The 19667-nt window shown below is 28.1% G+C and overlaps 2 protein-coding genes and 1 long non-coding RNA gene across 5 annotated transcripts; 2 read left to right on the top strand and 1 right to left on the bottom strand.

Moving 5' to 3' along the window:
• Positions 1-296: 296 nt before the first annotated feature.
• On the top strand, positions 297-4979 carry Mrm2 (Mitochondrial rRNA methyltransferase 2). 2 transcript variants are annotated; one of them, XM_089219580.1, is made up of 5 exons: positions 297-642; positions 3179-3283; positions 3423-3562; positions 4378-4615; positions 4697-4979. In XM_089219580.1, the coding sequence occupies exons 1-5, from the start codon at positions 593-595 to the stop codon at positions 4890-4892; spliced, it is 729 nt and encodes a 242-aa protein (XP_089075706.1). In that variant the 5' UTR covers positions 297-592; the 3' UTR covers positions 4893-4979. The 2 variants fall into 2 exon arrangements, with proteins under 2 accessions (XP_089075706.1, XP_015371336.2); XM_015515850.2 differs by lacking the exon at positions 297-642 and having other exon boundaries at positions 2966-3283.
• On the bottom strand, positions 3285-4384 carry LOC149058798 (uncharacterized). Its single transcript, XR_016190279.1, has 2 exons — positions 3654-4384; positions 3285-3538 (listed from the first exon to the last, which is right to left on the bottom strand). It is a non-coding gene; the product is annotated as an uncharacterized LOC149058798 (long non-coding RNA).
• Positions 4980-5117: 138 nt separating the features above from the next.
• LOC107167067 (cilia- and flagella-associated protein 300-like) lies at positions 5118-19618 on the top strand. Of its 2 annotated transcripts, XM_089219579.1 has the most exons (8): positions 5118-6209; positions 8524-8572; positions 9648-9673; positions 11577-11658; positions 12639-12699; positions 14270-14463; positions 19121-19293; positions 19383-19618. In XM_089219579.1, the coding sequence occupies exons 3-8, from the start codon at positions 9657-9659 to the stop codon at positions 19582-19584; spliced, it is 729 nt and encodes a 242-aa protein (XP_089075705.1). In that variant the 5' UTR covers positions 5118-6209; positions 8524-8572; positions 9648-9656; the 3' UTR covers positions 19585-19618. The 2 variants fall into 2 exon arrangements, with proteins under 2 accessions (XP_089075705.1, XP_089075704.1); XM_089219578.1 differs by lacking the exons at positions 5118-6209; positions 9648-9673 and having other exon boundaries at positions 8272-8572.
• Positions 19619-19667: the final 49 nt, after the last annotated feature.

Here is a 19667-nt window from a genome sequence, read left to right as displayed (position 1 = left end):
TTGAACTGGACCACCTCATCTGCCATTCTACGATGGTAGCCTTCCTTTCTTCATTCTTGATCCAATTTCTGGAGACAGGTGGATCCCCTGAGATCGGTTCGTCGTTGAACCTACCCTTGATTCTCACCCTCTCCCGAGCGATAAGATCAGCTGGCGGCATGTTCGCCAATAGGAAGGCGGCTTCGTCCGAGACCGTCTTGTAGGCTCTGATAGCCCTCAGGGCGGCCACCCTCTGTGGTCTCCTAAGATTTCTGATGGATTTAGCAGTGCCGCAGACGGGAGCTGCCCACACCCGGGCGGCATAGAGCAGCTGGCTCTCGACTACGGATCCCAGGAGTATTCTCTTCCATTGCCCAGGCCCGTTGATGTTGGGCATGATCCTGGAAAGAGCTGCCGACGAAGTGGCCGCTTTTTTGGCGACCGTTTCGACGTGTTTCCTAAAGGAGAGACGGGTGTCCAGGATGACTCCTAGGTACCGAAGGTGCTTCTTTAGGTTGATCGGCTGACCTCTAATGCTGAGGCGGGGAGGGTTGTACGCCCTTCTCTTCGTCAGCATTACAGCCTCAGTCTTTTGATGAGCCAGCTGTAGTCCATGTCTCACCATCCATCCGTCTATCTGATGGATGACGTATGGCGTATGTGGTATGTCTATAAAGTTATGTTTACACATTTTGAATTTTTCAATATTATAAATATTTAAAATTTATTTTTTACTAATTTTATTAGACTTTAAATAATCATGCTAAACATGAATACCATAAACATTAAACTAGGTATTTGCAATTTTCGATCATTTTTAAATAAATATCGATAAAAATTTATTTGTTGGGTAGAAAAACTTGAAAATTTAATACAATACTCTTAACATATTGTTACAATAGCAGTTGAATCTAAGATTTGTAAATGTAATACAAGATTCCTTACAAGTTTTTCAATCTTTATCACAAAAAAATGTCCACCGTAAATTAAAATTAAAATTTTATGAGCATTTGAAATTTAAATTTTTACAACATTGGATTTTCACTGGATTTCACATTTAGCGATTTTCTCATTTTGGTGTCACTCTAAAACAAATGACCGCAGATGGCGCAGATACTTGAAATTTTCACTGAATGTTTATATAAGCATTTTATATATTTGATACAATTTTCAAAATATTTAAATTTGTTTTGAGCTTTTTATTAACATTTTAATTTTTGAACTTTTTTTCCTATAAATATCGATAAAAATTTATTTGTTAGGTAGAAAAGCTTGAAAATTTAATACAAATCACCTAACATATTTTTACAATAGCAGTTGAAAAATAAAAGAAATTGGTAGTTACAATTTTTTTAATACAAGGCTCCTAAAATATTTTTACAATAGCAGTTGAAAAATAAAAGAAATACATAGTCACAATTTTTTTTTTACAATCATTTAAATTTTGAATTTTGACAACATACGTAAAAATCACGAAAATTGGCAAAAATTTTCTTTTTAAATCACAGATTTGAATTTTTTTAATAATCTATAATATATCCTAGACAGATAAACCGTCTTCGCTCAGAATCGTTTTTCGTATACATTGATATAATATCATTGGATTCAAATTTAATTCCATCCATTACAGTAACCTACTGTACAGCAGCAGAGCGACACCCACTTTCCCGCTTTTTTTTTACAATTATTTCATTTATTATTATTTTTTTAAATTTATCTGTTGTATTTATTAGCTATTATATGGTTACATATTAATGGCAATTATTTTTATATAACACAGACTTTTTTTCCCCCGAAACTTTGTTTTCTACCATCTAATATTTGACAGGGAACAACCCGCATGCATGTGTCACTTTTCTCCGTTTTTAGTCTGTTGTTAAAATAAGAACTGTTTCATTGATTTCCAAATTCAAAGACATTACACATTTACAGTAACAGTTTTACACTGCTTGCTAGTTGCTACAGTGCGCAACCAATATACATAGGACATAGGCAGGGATGGGAAAATTACCGAAAAAAAAGTAATTAATTACAAATTACAAATTACATAATTGAATTACTTACAATTACCAATTACATTTAAAAATGTTATTACAATTGCGTTAGTTAATTATATTATTATATGAAAAAAAGTGTATAAATTAAATCAAAAAAACAAAAAATATAATAAAATATAATATAAATTAAATAACCCCGTAATTTTGGTTACCTTTTCATTCATCAGCGTTAATTTTAGTATTTTTTTACTTATTAATAAATAAGGAAAAAGTAAAATAATTATCAATTTTTAAGTCGTTATTAGTGACGGACGAAAACGAGATGGTTACTAAAACCTGTACGTAGACACGAAGTGTACAATTTGTACATCGTACAGTACGATTGTCAATTTATACATAGAACAAGGACAATAAGATAGGTAGCATAAATGTATAATATTATATCTGTCTATATTCTGTATTTTGTAGTAATGTTCATCATAAAATTATCTTTTAATATCGGTACCGAATGTTCGATAAAACTTATGCTGTATAACTTATATATATATTTTACATTGTAGAAAATCCTAAATTTTTATCATTGAAAAATTGTAATTCTTTATACCAATTACAAATTACATCAATATTTAATAATTAATTACCAATTACAAATTACTGTAATTGAAAAGTGCCCAACCCGGGACATAGGTACCTATTAATAAATTGAATTATGGCGTATTGGTTAAAATTGCAAGACCACCACAATACCATAATTCAGAGCCCTTCAAAATGCTTGTATTAAAATCATAGACATATAAATTATATATAAATTTATTTATATGTTTATGATAAAAATATTTTTTTTTCAGGTAACTACTTTTTCCACTAGCCATTTGTTCCACACGTTTCTCAAAAATCATAGATAATATAATATTATCTCGATTATATATATTATATATATATATTATCTATAATCTCGATGTCTACACCGTTATCATTTTAAATATTATAGTACATGAAAATGAATATTCATATTCTTTAATTCCTTTTCATTTTAAAGGTTTCATAAAAATATTAATAAATAATAATTATTAAATATTAGAAAATATTGATGGTGCCGGTACCTGCTGTTGAATTTAATGTTATACCTAATAAGTTATTTTAAGTACCAACCTTATTAACTGTTGAATTTATACTATGGAAAAAATAACTTTTTGTAATAGCTGGTCATTTCTGAAAACATTTACAAGAAACCACAGTTCAAAAGAATGGCTATTACGACAAAAAACTGATCCTTATGTAGAAAAAGCCAAAATAAAAAGCTATAGGTATTGTAGATGTAATATATTTAATTATTTTTTAATTATATAATATAATATTAAATAACACACAATAGTTTAATGTAATTATTATTAACATAATGCTGAACAAAAACAATAAAATATGTATTTTACATTTTTATTACAGGTGTAGAAGTGCATTCAAACTATTGCAAATAGATGATAGATTTTCTATTTTGAAACCAGGCCAATGTGTAATAGATGTTGGTGCAGCTCCAGGTAGCTGGTCACAAGTAGCTGCATCTAGAATTAATTCAAATGCTTCTAGTAAGTTATGTTTTTAAGAATGATACTTTACTACTACAATAGTACCTAGCTCAAATTCATTTTTAAAAGTAAATACAATTTGGTTACCTACCATCAATGTTCTACTTTGTTACCATTGGAAATATATATACTAGTAAAACGTTTGTTCAATTATTTGTTTATATAATAAAAAAATGAATTGTTCAACCATAACAATGTTCAAATTGCTGCTTAAGTTGAATCTGGGATTATAATTTGAAAATATATTTATTTTTATAAAATCAAGAATCGATTATCTTCTTGATGTTGATATTTGAACAACTCTGTACATCTGCATGATTTAATGCCATACTTGTTTTTTACACGTTTCCAAAGCAATTTGATAGGTTGTGTTTCAGTCTTATTTCCTGTAATTTTGGCTATGCGAAGTTCTCGGTCCTTTAAAAATTGTGCACATATATCTTTATTCCCAAGTAGGTGCCAGTAAAAATAACTCACGGTTAAATAACTCATTTTAAATTTAAAAAAAACTACACTTCAACTGACTTGGTATACATTAAAACATCAATTAAATTAATATTTGTTTCACATTCCTAAAACAAAATATTAGTAGTATGACATGCGTTGGCAGATAACGTTCTTTCTGTAGATAGCTGCATACTAAACAACAAAATATGTAGTAGATAGCATATTAAGCAGTCGTTAAATTTTGCAGTTGTATTAAGAATACAAATGAGATAAATAATTTTCCTTTATAATGTGCTTTTGTAATTTTTACTATCACTAATTCAACTTGTTTAATTGAATCAACATGTACTTTTTGTTTATCTAATTAGATAGTGAAATTCCAACTGGCTTACTGATTGGTATTGATCTTCAACAAATGTATCCAATAAAAGGAGTAACATTATTAGGAAATTCTGATTTCACATCTCCTAAAACTTGGCAAAAAATAAAAGAATTATTAAATGGCCGACCTATAGATGTTGTTTTAAGTGATATGGCGCCTAATGCTTCAGGAGTGAAACATTTAGACCATGATTTAATCATAAAACTAGCATATTCAGTAGTTAAGTAAGTTATTGAAATATTTATTTATTATAATGATAAGAAAATGCAAAACATAAATTAAACTATACTATTAATATCTTACAGATTTGCTGTTTTAAATTCTAATGTTGGTGCAACATGTTTAATTAAAATTCTGGATGGTAATCAAAATGCAGAAATTGAAAATACTTTGATAAAGTTTTATTCAAATGTAAGATTTGTTAAACCTGAAGCTAGTCGATCAGATTCAGCTGAAAAATATCTTCTTGCACGTGGATTTAAAGGACTTAAACAAAATTAATTTCTATATTGTTATAAATATGTAAATAATATATTATAATAAAAATGTTAATGTATTTAAAAATGTAATATATTTCCTTAAAAAATATTTTTAAGAGGTTTTCTCCTTGTAACATACTTAAAACATAAAATTTGTGTTCAGTAGAATCAATTTTATGTTGTGATTTAGATATTAGAGTGACTTTACCGTTGTTAAACCTAAAAGATAACAGTATCTATGCTTAAAAGTCAGCATTTTTAATTTTTAAGTGAGATTTACAAATTTTTAATTTGTCATATTTCATATACCTACTGGCTACTCATAATATCTTGTATAATAAACTAAAATATTTAATACACGTAATGTTCTTACTTCTAAGTTTGATAATAGTTTAATTCATTCTAATATTTGCTAACAGTAAATATTGGTTCTACTAAGGCTCTATATATACGGGTATGCTCATCCGCCATTTTCTATCCAATCCTATGTTATCATAATAATCGTAATCATAATATTGTATTGTTTATATTTTCTTTAAAAACTTAAATAATGTGTAAAATTATAATTAAAATATTAAATTACAAGTCAAAGCATCAATTAAATTAATCGGACGTTTCATTTTCATTTACGTACTTTAATGATACAGGAATGTTGATTTAACAGTGATTTATAAGTTTATTTCAGGCTAATAACCTTTGCTGTAGAAGCCTTTTCTTCTCAACAAAAAAAAAAATAATAATAAGTTTATTTAAACTAAGCAAAATATTATTTACCATTTTGTTTGAGCTTAAATTTAAGCGAAGGAGTTAGGATAGAATTGGATAGAAAATGGTGGACGAGCATACCTGTATATTTAGAACCCTAGTTCTACTAACTTCAGAGTTGATATGACTATATGAGATACATTCTATGGTTAAAATCACTGAACTAAGTAGTTCAGTGGTTAAAATAAATGTAAATTTTATTTGTCGTGGAAGAGAAATGATTGAATATTAGAAATATATATATAGTATTGTTTATAGTATTTAATATTTCATCAATTATCATAATAATATATATGTTAAACTTGGTATTTTCATCAGGTTATTTAATATTTAAAAAAAAATATTGGGTCAACAAACAAGGTATCTCATAAGTCATTCAAACTTTAACCAATAATCATAAACATGCCATAAACATAGATTTAATTTAAAGATATTTTAAGTTTAAATTTTGATGAAATTAGATATTTAAACAATGGATAACAATTTTTGTTATTTTAATTTAAGAATATTATTTGTAACTGAAAATTTTAAGCTTTAAAATTTAAAGTATATAAATACTGAGTAGAAATAAGATGTAAGTAAAAGTTAAAAAATACCTTTAGTATTATATTTTGTATAGGTATACTGCAGTAGTGCAGTCTGCAATTATATTTCAAATACAATATTTTCGGAAAAAATGAATTCAATCTACTGCATATATTACTAATTGTAAAATAAATTACTTTTAGAGCAAAATTTAATAATAATTTAATATATAAATGGATAGGTATATAACATACATGTGTTGCGACTGTCCCGTAAGGAAATACTCATTAGCCGTAGAGAGGGACTCGCCACCCAGATAAAAACCAATTTTTCGACATTTTATCCATGAACTAAAAAAAAATTATATTTAAAAAAATAATGAAAAATGTTCTGATGAAAAATTTAAGTGTGTGGTGCATTATACAAAACATTTAAAGCCGAGCTAAGTCTCACATACACTTCTTTGTTCAGTCCTGTTTATAAGATAGTGACTGGGAGTATAATATGTCAAGTGTAAGAGCACCACACACTTTTAAATTTTTCATCAATACATTTTTCATTATTTTTTTTAAAATGTTTTTTAGAAAAGTATTTTTTTATCTACTACTTTTTAGTTAAGAGTAAATTTTTTTATTAAACGTTTAAAAAATATTTATGAAACAAAGCGTATCACTGCAGAAGCACACAATAGAAACGGGATTTTTACGGCGACGTCGTGGGGACAATCCGTTGCTATACCGGGATCTGCAGCTTGGGCTTTACAGTCTTATTCTGCTGTACCACTGCAGAATCCGTGTAGGGTGGATGCCGGGAGTTCCTCTGCAACGCTGATTTTTTTTTCGGTGAGTAATGGTTAGGTTAACCCGCCTTGACCCAGAGAAACCCTTCGTACCTTTACTTCCTCGGAGATGACTCTACACACCCCGTCATCGCCTACCTGGAGGTCCGTGTCCCAAAATGACAACGGATTATTGTATTGTCATCCAAGACCAAGGTCTATACCAATTTTCAGAATTTTTCATCGTCAAAAAGTGCCTCAAATCGAGCGCGCAAGATTTGATTACAGACAAACAGACGTGAAAGCGACCTCAAGAAAAGTGTGTAATAAAAATTATTAAAAATCATGAGATTGAGATTAATGAAAATAAAATGTTGAAAAGTTCAACATTTTCAGCAAAATAAATTCTATAAAATAGGTATCTTTATTTTTTTCTAAACTTAAAAAATATTTTTTAACTTTTTTATCAAAAAATAAAATACATGTAGCCTTGTTCATGTGAATCTAATTAAAAAAACAGATTTATAATGTATTTATTATCCCAGGAGATATCGCATTATCGCAATGTATAAATCGTTTTTGTATGCAATGATTTTTCATTGAATTTTAAAATTGAAGTAGGTACCTATTAAGAACACCTCCACTGGCTCCACTCTATGGTGACCGTGACCTACTACTTACTATATAGAGTCATATTGTACACCAAACTACTAAAGGCAATCTACAGAGTGGTAGGTACCCACTTGCCCTATAAATAGTTTTATTCTTATTATTCAATAACAAATCCTATCAGCTCTGTTGAATACAATCATTTTTTTGTTATCAGGAACAGTAAAATTTACTTCGAACTTCGGAACTTCCGTCTTTCACAAAAAGAATAGATTTATTAAAGTATTAATATTTCATATTGAGCGATATTTATCCAATAAATAGGTACAATTCTTGTAAAACAAAAATTGAACCTATGGTTACAGACGTTACAGTCTTACAGTACACTTTAATAGTATCTTAGCACCTTAAATGATTTAAGCATTTTAATAGCTTAAAGTTAGGTCTTACCATATCTATACTCCATGATAAGACGTATAGTCTATGATAATATTATTATCTATATTCTATAGCCGTGGACCCGTGGTTATATTTTGTATCTATTTCGTTGCTTACGTATTCGAGTAATAAGCAATTTTAGTTGGTAGCTTATCTATATTATGTAAGCACCAAGTAGCCACTATATAGTTAATATTTATTATTTTATAGGTATTAATTTGTGATTGTTTAATGATCCTAAATCTTAACACTACTATATAACAGCATTTCGACGAATGTATCCAATGTTAAATATTATTTTAGATAGGTACCGAAACTAACAAGGATAGTTGCTATAGTTTCATATTTGTTAGATCTATGATATATTCGTTCATTACAGTGCCTACTACCTATAACTATTTAAGTAGGTAAAAATATTAATAACATTCTAGGCGCGAGGCACTTATGTTATATATTTCACTAAAAATATAGTAGTTTCCATGATATATAATTATGTCTACTTCAACATATTATACATTTTATCATCTTCCTAATAAAGATCCAGTTGGACTGAGTAACAAGATTGTTCAAGGATATCTTCTCAAGTGGTGTGTAAAATTTTAATTTAAAACATAATAATAGCATTAAGTATGTAAATTACTTAATAATTGTTACTTATGTAAATTGGTAATTACTAATTAGTAAAAATATTGATAAATGTAAAAAATAATTGAATGTATACCTACCAACTATTTAAACATTCACGATTGTCACTACAACTGGCTAGTCTGCCTAAATATATAATTATAAATAATGATAGGTAACGTTATCTAATCGAGAATTATTTGGATACCTATATATATATATATATATATATATATATATTTATAAATAATAAATATGTATTATAAGTATATTATGTTTACCCTACTCCCCAAAAAAATAAATAAAATAACTAAATCACGATTTTATATTTAATCGGCAAATATGACACTTGGTCAAAGTTCTCGGTATTTTCAGTACTTTTATATTATGACATTATGTTCAAAAAATATTTATAAATATATTTTATAATTACAATTTTATTAGGACAAATTGACGATGATGACGACATCGTCACTAATACCAGACGCGTACTTGGTACAATATGTATTCTATCTACTTATTTATAAATTACAAATAATAAGTTCTAAGCGGAGAAATGAATGTTTTGGTCTAACAAATTTACAATGTGTTTTAATTTTTTATACGTGTCGCATTTTTTTTATAATAAAAGCCAATTAGTTTTCAAAATCTTCGGAAAAACCAAAAAATTAAGGAAAACGGATTTTTTCACAAAATTAGTTTTCGATAAAAACGATAAAGTAGCTAACCATATAAAACAAAACGTAAATACATACATGGTACATGAAATGTTCACCGAATGTTTATATTCGCAATTGATAGATACCATATACAATTTTCAAAATATTTTAACTCTTTTTAATTTATTTATATTTTATGGGCAAATGAAAATTTCGAATTTTATTAGTTTCTAAACTACCTATTGACGAAAATAATATTACTATCCATTGTATTATTTAAATTGTTTTATTTTAAACTGATAAATATATTTTATTACATTTTCGTAATTGATATCTTAAATTATATAGGTAATTTACTTAAATGAATTATTTTTTTTAGTTTGAGTAAATGGATTCATTGATGCTGTAATATTATGATAAATTTAATATTTATTTTATATAATTTTATAATTTTATATTTTTATATCCACGCGAGCAAATAAAAAAATATTAATATTAATAAGCTAAGCTAATGTAATATTTAATAATATAATTATAATTAATTAGTACCTATATTATTAAACCAAATATTAATATTTACTGTTTAGTTGCTACTCACAGGGTCGGACTGGGTACCAAGGGCCTCACCGGCAATTTACTTATAAAGGGCATCAACAATAGTGATAAATAATAATTCGCTTAAAAAAGATGATTCATTTTTTTCACAATAAATTATCATAAGTTAATAAACTTTATAATTTACAAAATCGTTAAAAATGTTATTTATTAATTTAAGGCAAGGAGGAAAATGTAGAAGAGTATACCTATAATAGAATCAAACGCTTTGTGTTAATTGTTAAGACATAATATAAACAAATAATGAAATAATAATATTTCATTTCATTTTAAATACAACTTTTATAATATTATAAATCAAGGATTGTAATAATTATAATTATTAAGAAAAATTTTATTCTAAAATAACAAATCGCTTCATTTCATTAGATGTACTTGCAAGCTTATCAATAATGTTATCATAGTTCCATTCGGAAATAATATCTGCCTCAGAATTTCTTGTCTTGACCAATAAGTGATCTGAGACGAGTTTTGATAATTTTAAGCTTAGAGAAAGAACGTTCACATGAGACTTGGGTAAAAGAAATTGTTAATAAAGTTTCATATACAATATATAAATCTAAGTATGCGCTACTATGTAAATTAAAATCTTTCAATAATTTAATAGCACATGGAATACACTTTTGACAGTTTTGATCAATAGAACAACGTGTTAGAGTTTCATCATCATTTTCTGAGTCAGTGACATTTGACGATAATACAAACGTTGAGACGTCACGAACATGTTTTGTCCGTCTAAACTACTACACTGTATTTATGTTTATTGTTTGATTATTTTTATTTTATAAATTAACATTTGTACATAAATGGCAAATGCACATTACGATGGCAAATGCAGTTGATATTAAATTTTATAATTATGATTTTTCTGTTAGGTAGGGCCCGATATCGTCATACAGACAAGGGGGCCTCACTGGCTAATGCCAGTCTGTTGCATAGGCCAGTCCGACCCTGGCTACCCAGCTAATTTGAAATTTAAAAAAATTGTTTGTTTTGGCTTATTTATATACTATTTATTTTATATTTAAATAACTTTTAAATATAAAATAAATAAAATAATGTTTACATCTTATCAAATTTCATAACATTACACATGGGTATTTGTACCTACTTATATTTACATAATATTACATAACTACCTACATAAGTATATGCTTTATATAAATATATAATAGTACAGTGTACACGTTCTAAAATAAAATTTTTTATCAGACTGTATAAAGTGTCTGCGTTCTGTAATGTACATTTTTAAAAGTATAATAGTTTTCATTTGATATATTGAAAATAACGTAAAATTGTCTAACAAAACTAAATACTATAAAGATGAAACTAGAAAATTGTATTAGGACAGGCCAAAAGAAAAATATGAAAAACAAATTCTAATTATAAAATAAGTTTTTTTATTTAAATTTTAAATTGTATTACCTATGTCAGTTAGTATATTAGGTCAGGCCATGGCCTTAGTGGCCTGGCCCATAGTTTCACCTATGATTATAATTATAATAGATAATAATATGACTGAGTTCTGATCGGAAGTATAATATAATATTAATATCTATAGCCATATAATATTATATTTACCATTGTAAATTATTTTACATGTAATTTTTTTTAAATTTTGTTTTGCAACCTTTGATAATTATTTCTTTTAGACTATAGCAATATTCTTATTATACACGTTATTTTGTCACAGGTCAATGAAGGAATGTTTACATGTGCAGTATTACGCGTTCAATCAAGAGTTTATACCAGATGACATTGACCAGTTTGCATTGGTTTGATACCCATACTAGCTATAATATTTTTTGATCTAATAAATATTACTTTATATTATATATAAGTAGATACGATTATAACCAAGTCAGAAGTCAGTGAATAGATATAGTAGCGTAGGTATGCAGAATTTTTCAATGGAAAGAGAGAGTATTGAAAATGAATTACAATTTTATTTTTATATTGTTCAGTCTAATAATTTCAAACGTGAGACGTTTAGACGAGGTTCTTAAAACTTTGTATAACTCCAACTACTCAACTTTTTAAGTAGAAAAAATACTCTTATCATAAATTTCGATGGAAGTATTTGGAAGAAAATTAAATCCAGTTTAGGGATTTGAAATTGAAAATCCTCAGTACTTTTTAAAGTTATCAGGAAAAACAAAAATAAATAAAAGAAAATTTGTTAAAATTGTTTTTTAAACATTAAGCCATCTTTTTTTGGATTGAATATTTGATTAATTTTAGTTTTTTATTTTCTAAAATTATTCGTTCGGTCAAAATATTTAAAATTGTAACAGAAGGTTTCTTTATACGCTTTAATTATAGCTACTTAAATGATACAGACGGTACATTATTGATTATTTTTGATTATCATTATAACAGTTCAATTTTTTATAAAACCATCCTTAATTTTAAGTTCAAAATAATAAGGTTTCTCATATAAATATATAAGTATAGTTCATACTTTAAACACAAAATTTCTGATTATTTTACAAAATATGGTACCTATAAACAAATATAGGTACAGTGTTTTTGCAAAAATAAGTTAAACCTACCTATATATATTTGTATTATTAGTTATTGGCTATAGATAATCCGGTAATGAATTTACGTCCTTGAAATTTAATAAATATTTTTTACTGAAATTAATAATAATATAGGCAATGTGGAGGGGATGAGGGACTTCAGCCCATTAGACACCCACTGTGTACGCCACTGGACACTAATATACATGTAATAAGAATATCTATTTTTTTAGGATTTCTTTCGGGACTACAATGTAGCAAAAAACATACAAGCAAGTTTTAGCCAATTTGTCGGCAAGTATTTAATTTTTGGTATAGATCATATATTCAGGGTGTCCCACGAGGATTTACCCATTGCGATATCTCACGAAATAATGGAGATATCAAAATTCTGCTTTTATAATAAGATTCACAGGGTTAAGAACTACAATTATTTCATTTTTAAATTTATTCTAATGTTTTTGTAAAAAATTTAAAAAATATATTTTTTTATTTAATTATTTCCAAAAAAATTAAAGATAGCCATTTTGTAGAGTTAACTTTTTTGAAAATATTGACATTTCAAAATTAATTTCTTGATTTTTAATATTTTTTCTAGTTATGAAGAAATAAATTTATAACTATATATATTAGGAACACTGAAAGTATTCAGCCGACTGTATGGGAATGCGCGCGGCGCGGCGGCTCACATGTTTGATAACATTATGGTGTTAATAATTCGCAATTTTTCTCGAAACTAAAAAAATATTAAAAATCAGGAAATTAATGAAAACAACATTTTGAAACTTCAATATTTTCAGAAAAATAAACTCTAGAAAATGGCTCTTTAATTTTTTTGGAAATAGTTAAATATAAAAATAAATTTTTTAACTTTTTTACCAAAACATTGAAATAAATTAAAATATGAAAAAATTGTAGTTCTTATCCCTGTGAGTTTTATTACAAAATCAGAATTTCGATATCACCATTATTTCGGGAGATATCGCAATGGGTAAATCTTCTAGGGACACTCTGTATATAATATAGGTACTAAAACGGTATAATATACTAATTATACCATATAGGTACTATATAGTCTATTCACACATAGTATGCAGGTACTATTAAATATTGATTACAAATACTAAAAAGTAGTATTTAATATTTATAATTCAATTATCATAATTTATATAAGTATAATATAGTACCTATACCGCCTATTATACTTACTACTAAATAACTCTATAGATCATAACGTTATTAATTTAATTTGGAATGTTTAGATACTTCTACAATTTCAGATTAATTTTTGCGAAATGTTTAAATTGATTTTTAAATAAAATTAAAATTAAAATTCTTACTAATTATTCTAAAAAAAAAAAAAAAAAATTTAAAAAATTTAAAAAAAAAATCAATCAATTTGAGTGTTATTAGTGGATGACTTCTCACGTCAAGCGTATCATGTTGTAAATTCTCTAACCATATAAACTTATTGTGCCCCTAAGGTATAGATTGTTTATCTCAAATAAAGAAAAAAAAAAAAAAAAAATTAAAATTCTTGAAAACCCTTCATACAGTAATACAGTAACCAGCTAGTATTACTTACCGGTATTTTATATTTTATATTTTATATTTTATAGCTGTTAGAGCAATAAAGTTATAACTTATATAGGCTATTATAGTTTTTGTTTCCATTGTCCAATTCAGTACCTACTTTAGTCCTTACCCATTCTAGTTCCAAAGATTATTCATACAGTCATCCTGTGTCAATAAAAATATCGTTATTTTTATTTAAAAGTTTAAAAACCTTCTGTCTATGATGATTAGTTTTTGTTTGAAGTGATGGATTTACAAATATATCTTTATACTGTAATCGTATTCATAGGAAGCGATGTAGCTAAAGTGCAGACCGAATCCATTCCTTGTAACGTCACTTCGATGACATTCTTCGACAAAGTCTTGGACCCAAACAACGGCATCGTTTGCTGCAGTGGCTCTGGCGATAACGATAATCACGCGATACGCCAATGTATGGAAGTGTTCAAAGACGGCATGTACATTTCAAATAAGCTGAAAATGGTATAATTATTGGTATAAATATATTCATTTTCCATTTTTAGGCTAACACTGTGCATTTATTTGGGTTGATAATTTGACAATTTGTATAGTATAATACCTACTATAATACCGTCATATAACAGTATAACACTCATAACCGTGCGCTGCAGACCTTTTTGGCAGGATATGCCAAGCCAATTATGATTAAGATATACCTACATGAAAAGTTACTTTAAAATACTTAATCAAATTAATTTTCAATGTATTAATAGTTAACTATCATCATTCAAAATTATAATTTTTAGTTAGCCCTAATTTTGTTATTATTTCATCTTTTTTATTAGTTGATAATGTAAAACAATGGGTTAATTAATTTGGTATGTTCAATGACAACAAATAATTATCATCACTGGTAATATGGCAGTGTTCTCATACAAATCGATGTGTCATACCACTTTTTTTTAGTTGGTGACATGATCGATAAAAACGCGTGATAAATGCAAAAACTACGTGACATCTCGATTCAAATGAGAATTTTGCAAAAAATACGGCTAGAGTGTTTATTTTTACATTTAAGATAATATTCTTATAATAAATAAATTTAAAAGCCCTAGATTTTAAAGTTAGAAAAAAAATTTCAAAAAAATTCTTCATTGTGGCATCACAGTGAGTATGCATACCTAGGTATACTAATTATCTCACACACTTCAGAAACACCCTGTATATGTTAAAGGCTTATAGACTATAAAAACTGTTTAGTTCTTACCTACAGTATAGTTACGTAATACCTTAGAAATTCAAAAAGTTCCGAGAATTAAGAATTTGGCCGGTGTTAACTATATGCAGGGCGCAAATAGGGAAAGGGCCGGGTAGGCCTGCACACATAAAAATAATGTAGTTGATTTAACTTCAAACAGCAATGTTCAATATATATTAGTTATATCAACTCCATAGTCATTTATATTAACCACAATAATACGTGGATTCAACGCATAGTGTCGAGAAATGATAAAAACTCATTATAACACCCAAAATTAGTTGAATTTATGAAGTTGTAGATATTTAATTTAATATAATACCGGTAGTTGATTTGAAAAAATAGAGAATGTTGTTTTACAACATGAGTTCGATTCATTATCAACTAATTATGTTGTTGTTTCTACTCCTAAATAGTGTTAAAATTAACCATCAGGAGTGTTATTTTTATAAGCCCGAAAATCGTCCACATCATATTGTGCACATGACATAACAACATAACCTATAAATTATCTATATTATATATTATATATGTTATATTTTATCTATGTATATTAAAAATTGTTACCTACTTAAATTTATTGTTCTTCAATAGCACATTTTTGCCTTCATGATAAATATACAGGATATATCCTAATATACAAGTTACTTTGTTTATGGTTTCTACGTTTTAAATTTATTTATCAATTTTAAATCTTTAGATATTATATATGTATATATAAAATAATATATCTAATGTGTGCAAGTGAACTGTAAAACACTGATAAATCTACCTAGTTTAATCAAATCTTATACAGTTATACCTACACTCCAATTCGTATTCATCTTTCTTTTCTTCTAAAACAAGTTTCACAAGTAAGTATGCAAAGCATAATAATTGTGAGCCTGCTTATGGGAGAGGGGAGAAGGAATCTGAAGGATGTTCTAAACTTCTAACTCTTAGTTCTAAAGAGTACAGAAAAAAATATTATTTGATTCCCCTCCCTGCCATAACTTGCCCATAACTTGTCCTCTGATCGAGCCCCAGCATATACTTATAGTTCTTAAATCTAAAAATGCAAGAAGGTTTATCCTTTTTTTCTCCACAAACTTAGTGTGTGACGTACATTAGCTTACAAAATTTCTTTACCTAATTGGTATATTTTATCTCTAAATACCCATAGTCCCGTTAGGTAGGTAGGATAAAGCGTTAGGTTAATAAATGTATAGATTCAGTTCGAGTTCGAATCCAACCTGGGAAAGAATTAAATTACTATTTTTATTTATAATATAACCCATCATCTCCGTAAATGAATAATGAATTTCAACTACTACAAAATCTCAATTTAAAACCATTTTTAAATCTTAATTTTTAACCATTTCTTGAGGTTATTTCAACTACTACGTAGTTTCAATTTGAAACGAATTTAAAAACTTAATTGACAATAACATTATGAAAGTTAATCTTACTACGTTAAGATGACGCCACGCCCCCATGTGTTTTCTTCGTCGTACAATAAGTGCGTAGCATAGCAAATTTTACGCTCAGCAAATCTCGTTTATCTCCTTCAATTTAAAATTTAGAGTGAATTGGCCTATTATAAAAATTAAAGGCAAGATTATTACCGAGGGCATCTCATAGGCTTTTTTAATTTTAAAGCGAATAATGAGTATTTTAAAATTTAAAATTATTTTTATATCTAAAAATATTCATAACTCGGTTTAAAATTAAAATATAATAAAAAGCCTATGAGATGCCCTCGGTAATAATCTTGCCTTTAATTTTTATAATAGGTCAATTCACTCTAAATTTTAAATTAACGGAGATAAACGTGATTTGCTGAGTGTAAAATTTGCTATGCTACGCACTTGTATGCCGGAGACAACACATGCGGGTGTGGCGTCCTCTTAAGATATCTTAATATAGCATTATAATGTATTTGTCCTAACAATTTATTTATAGTAATTTTAATGATGTTGAACAGTAGTAAAATCAACACTTATTGAGTTCTAAGTCAAAATCGACGCTCAAATGTATTGGACATTAACTACATTTGGAGTTAAAACAACTAACGATTTTTATGCGTGTGCAGGGGTCGGCAAGTAATTTCTGTTGGAGTCCGGAAGATTAAAATAGTAAATAAATGAGGTCCAATGAATAAAATGTTTGCCAAATCGTTATGTTTTTATAATAGTAATATGAAGAAAAAATGTTAAGACATGTCACATGTCAACGATCCGGAGAGGCTTTCTGAGTTCCACGGTCCGGATTCGGACGGCGGTCCGCCAGTTGCCGACCGTTGGGTTAGGCATATAGCCTGATTTACCAAATATATGATCCCAGGGGCGTCCTCAAGGGGAGGGGCGAATGGGGCAGTCGCCCCCTCCATGACCTCTATTTTCTTTCTTAAAATTAATTAAAAGGTAAAAAACCTAGTAATTGGTGTATTTTCATATAAATATATAGGTGATGTATGAAGTTCGCCCCCCCCTATGAAAGGGTCTAGGGACGCCACTGTATCATCCAGGCCAAAATAAAAAATTGGACCATAATATGTATTATATTATATAGTTAGTGTTAGTCACCGGTCGGCCCCATGGGCCCAAAACAAATGTCTTTTTTGTCCGTTCGTAAATATATGGCCCTGGGGTTAGGAGCTAAGCCTAACTGCCTAACTACACTAAACACTTCCTAGATTATTTTAATTTTATTCAATATTTATATAGTTGGGTTTGGCCACCCGCACCCAAATATAAAACATAACTTGTGCAGTTGTGCTTATAGTGTAAATGTAAAGGGTGCTATATAGTTATGGTTTATGGATTTTTTGTCAATATAAATTACAACCGTATAGGCCAGAGGTATTCAAACTTTTTCAGCACGCGGCTCCTTTGGGTGTTCACAATATTTTTACGGCTCCCAAATTATTATGAAAAAATTAAAACAAAACACGGATACAATAATATGGGAAATATGCTATATGGGTGATAATAACAGTGACTAGAAATAAGACTTCAGATGGTCGAATCGTAAGGTATGTCGTTTTTATTTCCATAATGATTGCAAATAATATTTATAATAATTATACAAGACTTAGGTATGATATTGGTTTTCGGTGCTTTGATGCGTGGCTCCCTTGGCAAACTCTCGCGACGCCCATGGGAGCCGCGACGCACAGTTTGAATACCTCTGGTATAGGCGAATATTTGATTGAATTTTAGAGGGAGCTTAAATCATTCTTTACAAAATAAGAAGTGGGGTACTTTGAAAAATGTTCAATAATTTTTCTGGTGCTTTCAATATTTTTTTGGAAGAGGTTAAGCCCCTGAAGCACCCCTCAATCACCACCTATAAATGTTACTGACCGTGAAGTCGTGAAGTACCTACCTATGTACATCCTTTGTACTTATTATATTATACCATTTATACGTCTTTAATCTTTTGTTTGATAACTAAATTGTTTATATTACTTGGAATCAATTAAATACTATTGGCCATTGGGTAATATTATATCGATCACCAAACATCCAAACTAGATACCTATATATATGTAAATATACAAGTATATATATTTTATATATATAAATATATATTAGTACTTACCGTTACCAAATATTTTAGTATAGGTAACTTTATTGTTTGTAACGACGTACACATACGAATTTAATACTTAACCCTGAAGAAACGCCCTACTCCTACAATTAACGTGAATATTTTATAAGAATTAGATAAGTATAGATATTCCGGAAATTTTTTTTCCTAGATTCATTTATTATGCATATATAAAAACCTATGTCCGATATATAGGTAAGCGGGTCACGCGCTCATGTGGTAACGTATATAAAATTTATGAATATATTAATATGTTATAACATTGATAGTTGATACGATATTGCATCGATTGAGTAATACTGTAATTACCATGAATATCTTAACGTCTAGATGTTGTTTGAAGATGAATGTGAAGAATATTTTTTGTATAGTGAAGACGAACGATCAGAATTTATGTTTCGGTTGTTGCGGCATTTCTCAACCGGTGGTCAATGGTGTCAAGACGACGTGGTTATCGAACCGTATTTGAATGCAATAAAATACGTTTACAAAGATCTACTCGAGTAAAGAAATCATAAAATATTAAAATGGATTATGATAATAATTTATTCCTCTCATAAATTTGAAGTGATTCATGTTTTGCTTGTTTCAGTGTCGAAAAAGTTCCCGGCTCCGGAATAAAAGTCTCGTCCAAGATGTATAAAGTTGTTGCTTTCGATTCTAACAACACAGTCTTATTTCCAAAAGAATTCAGAAATTCTATACCCTATAGTTTTGCTTATTTAGCAATAAATCCTAAGACTCGGACTGTTGCATTATTTTATCATAATGTCGGCGACACAATTTATACTTGACACAATAATATATTCATTATTTATCATTGTTTAATCATTTATTTTTTTCAAGAATTCATGTTTGGGATACATATAGTCAAACA

This window comes from Diuraphis noxia, unplaced genomic scaffold, assembly GCF_037042655.1.
Source record: "Diuraphis noxia isolate RWA-SAM2 unplaced genomic scaffold, SU_Dnox_SAM2 contig0002, whole genome shotgun sequence".
In the NCBI taxonomy this organism is placed as follows: Eukaryota; Metazoa; Arthropoda; class Insecta; order Hemiptera; family Aphididae; genus Diuraphis; species Diuraphis noxia.
This window is presented reverse-complemented; position numbering and strand designations above follow the sequence as displayed.

What these genes read in the sequence shown, in the direction of transcription:
- Mrm2 (XM_089219580.1), top strand. Translation starts at nt 593, where the DNA reads ATGTCTCACCATCCATCCGTCTATCTGATGGATGACGTATGGCGTATG. An exon ending in GCCAAAATAAAAAGCTATAG is followed by an intron (nt 3,284 to 3,422) that starts GTATTGTAGATG and finishes TTTTTATTACAG; the next exon opens with GTGTAGAAGTGCATTCAAAC. An exon ending in CTAGCATATTCAGTAGTTAA is followed by an intron (nt 4,616 to 4,696) that starts GTAAGTTATTGA and finishes AATATCTTACAG; the next exon opens with ATTTGCTGTTTTAAATTCTA.
- LOC107167067 (XM_089219578.1), top strand. Translation starts at nt 8,478, where the DNA reads ATGTCTACTTCAACATATTATACATTTTATCATCTTCCTAATAAAGAT. An exon ending in CAAGGATATCTTCTCAAGTG is followed by an intron (nt 8,573 to 11,576) that starts GTGTGTAAAATT and finishes ATTTTGTCACAG; the next exon opens with GTCAATGAAGGAATGTTTAC. An exon ending in AAGTTTTAGCCAATTTGTCG is followed by an intron (nt 12,700 to 14,269) that starts GCAAGTATTTAA and finishes TCGTATTCATAG; the next exon opens with GAAGCGATGTAGCTAAAGTG.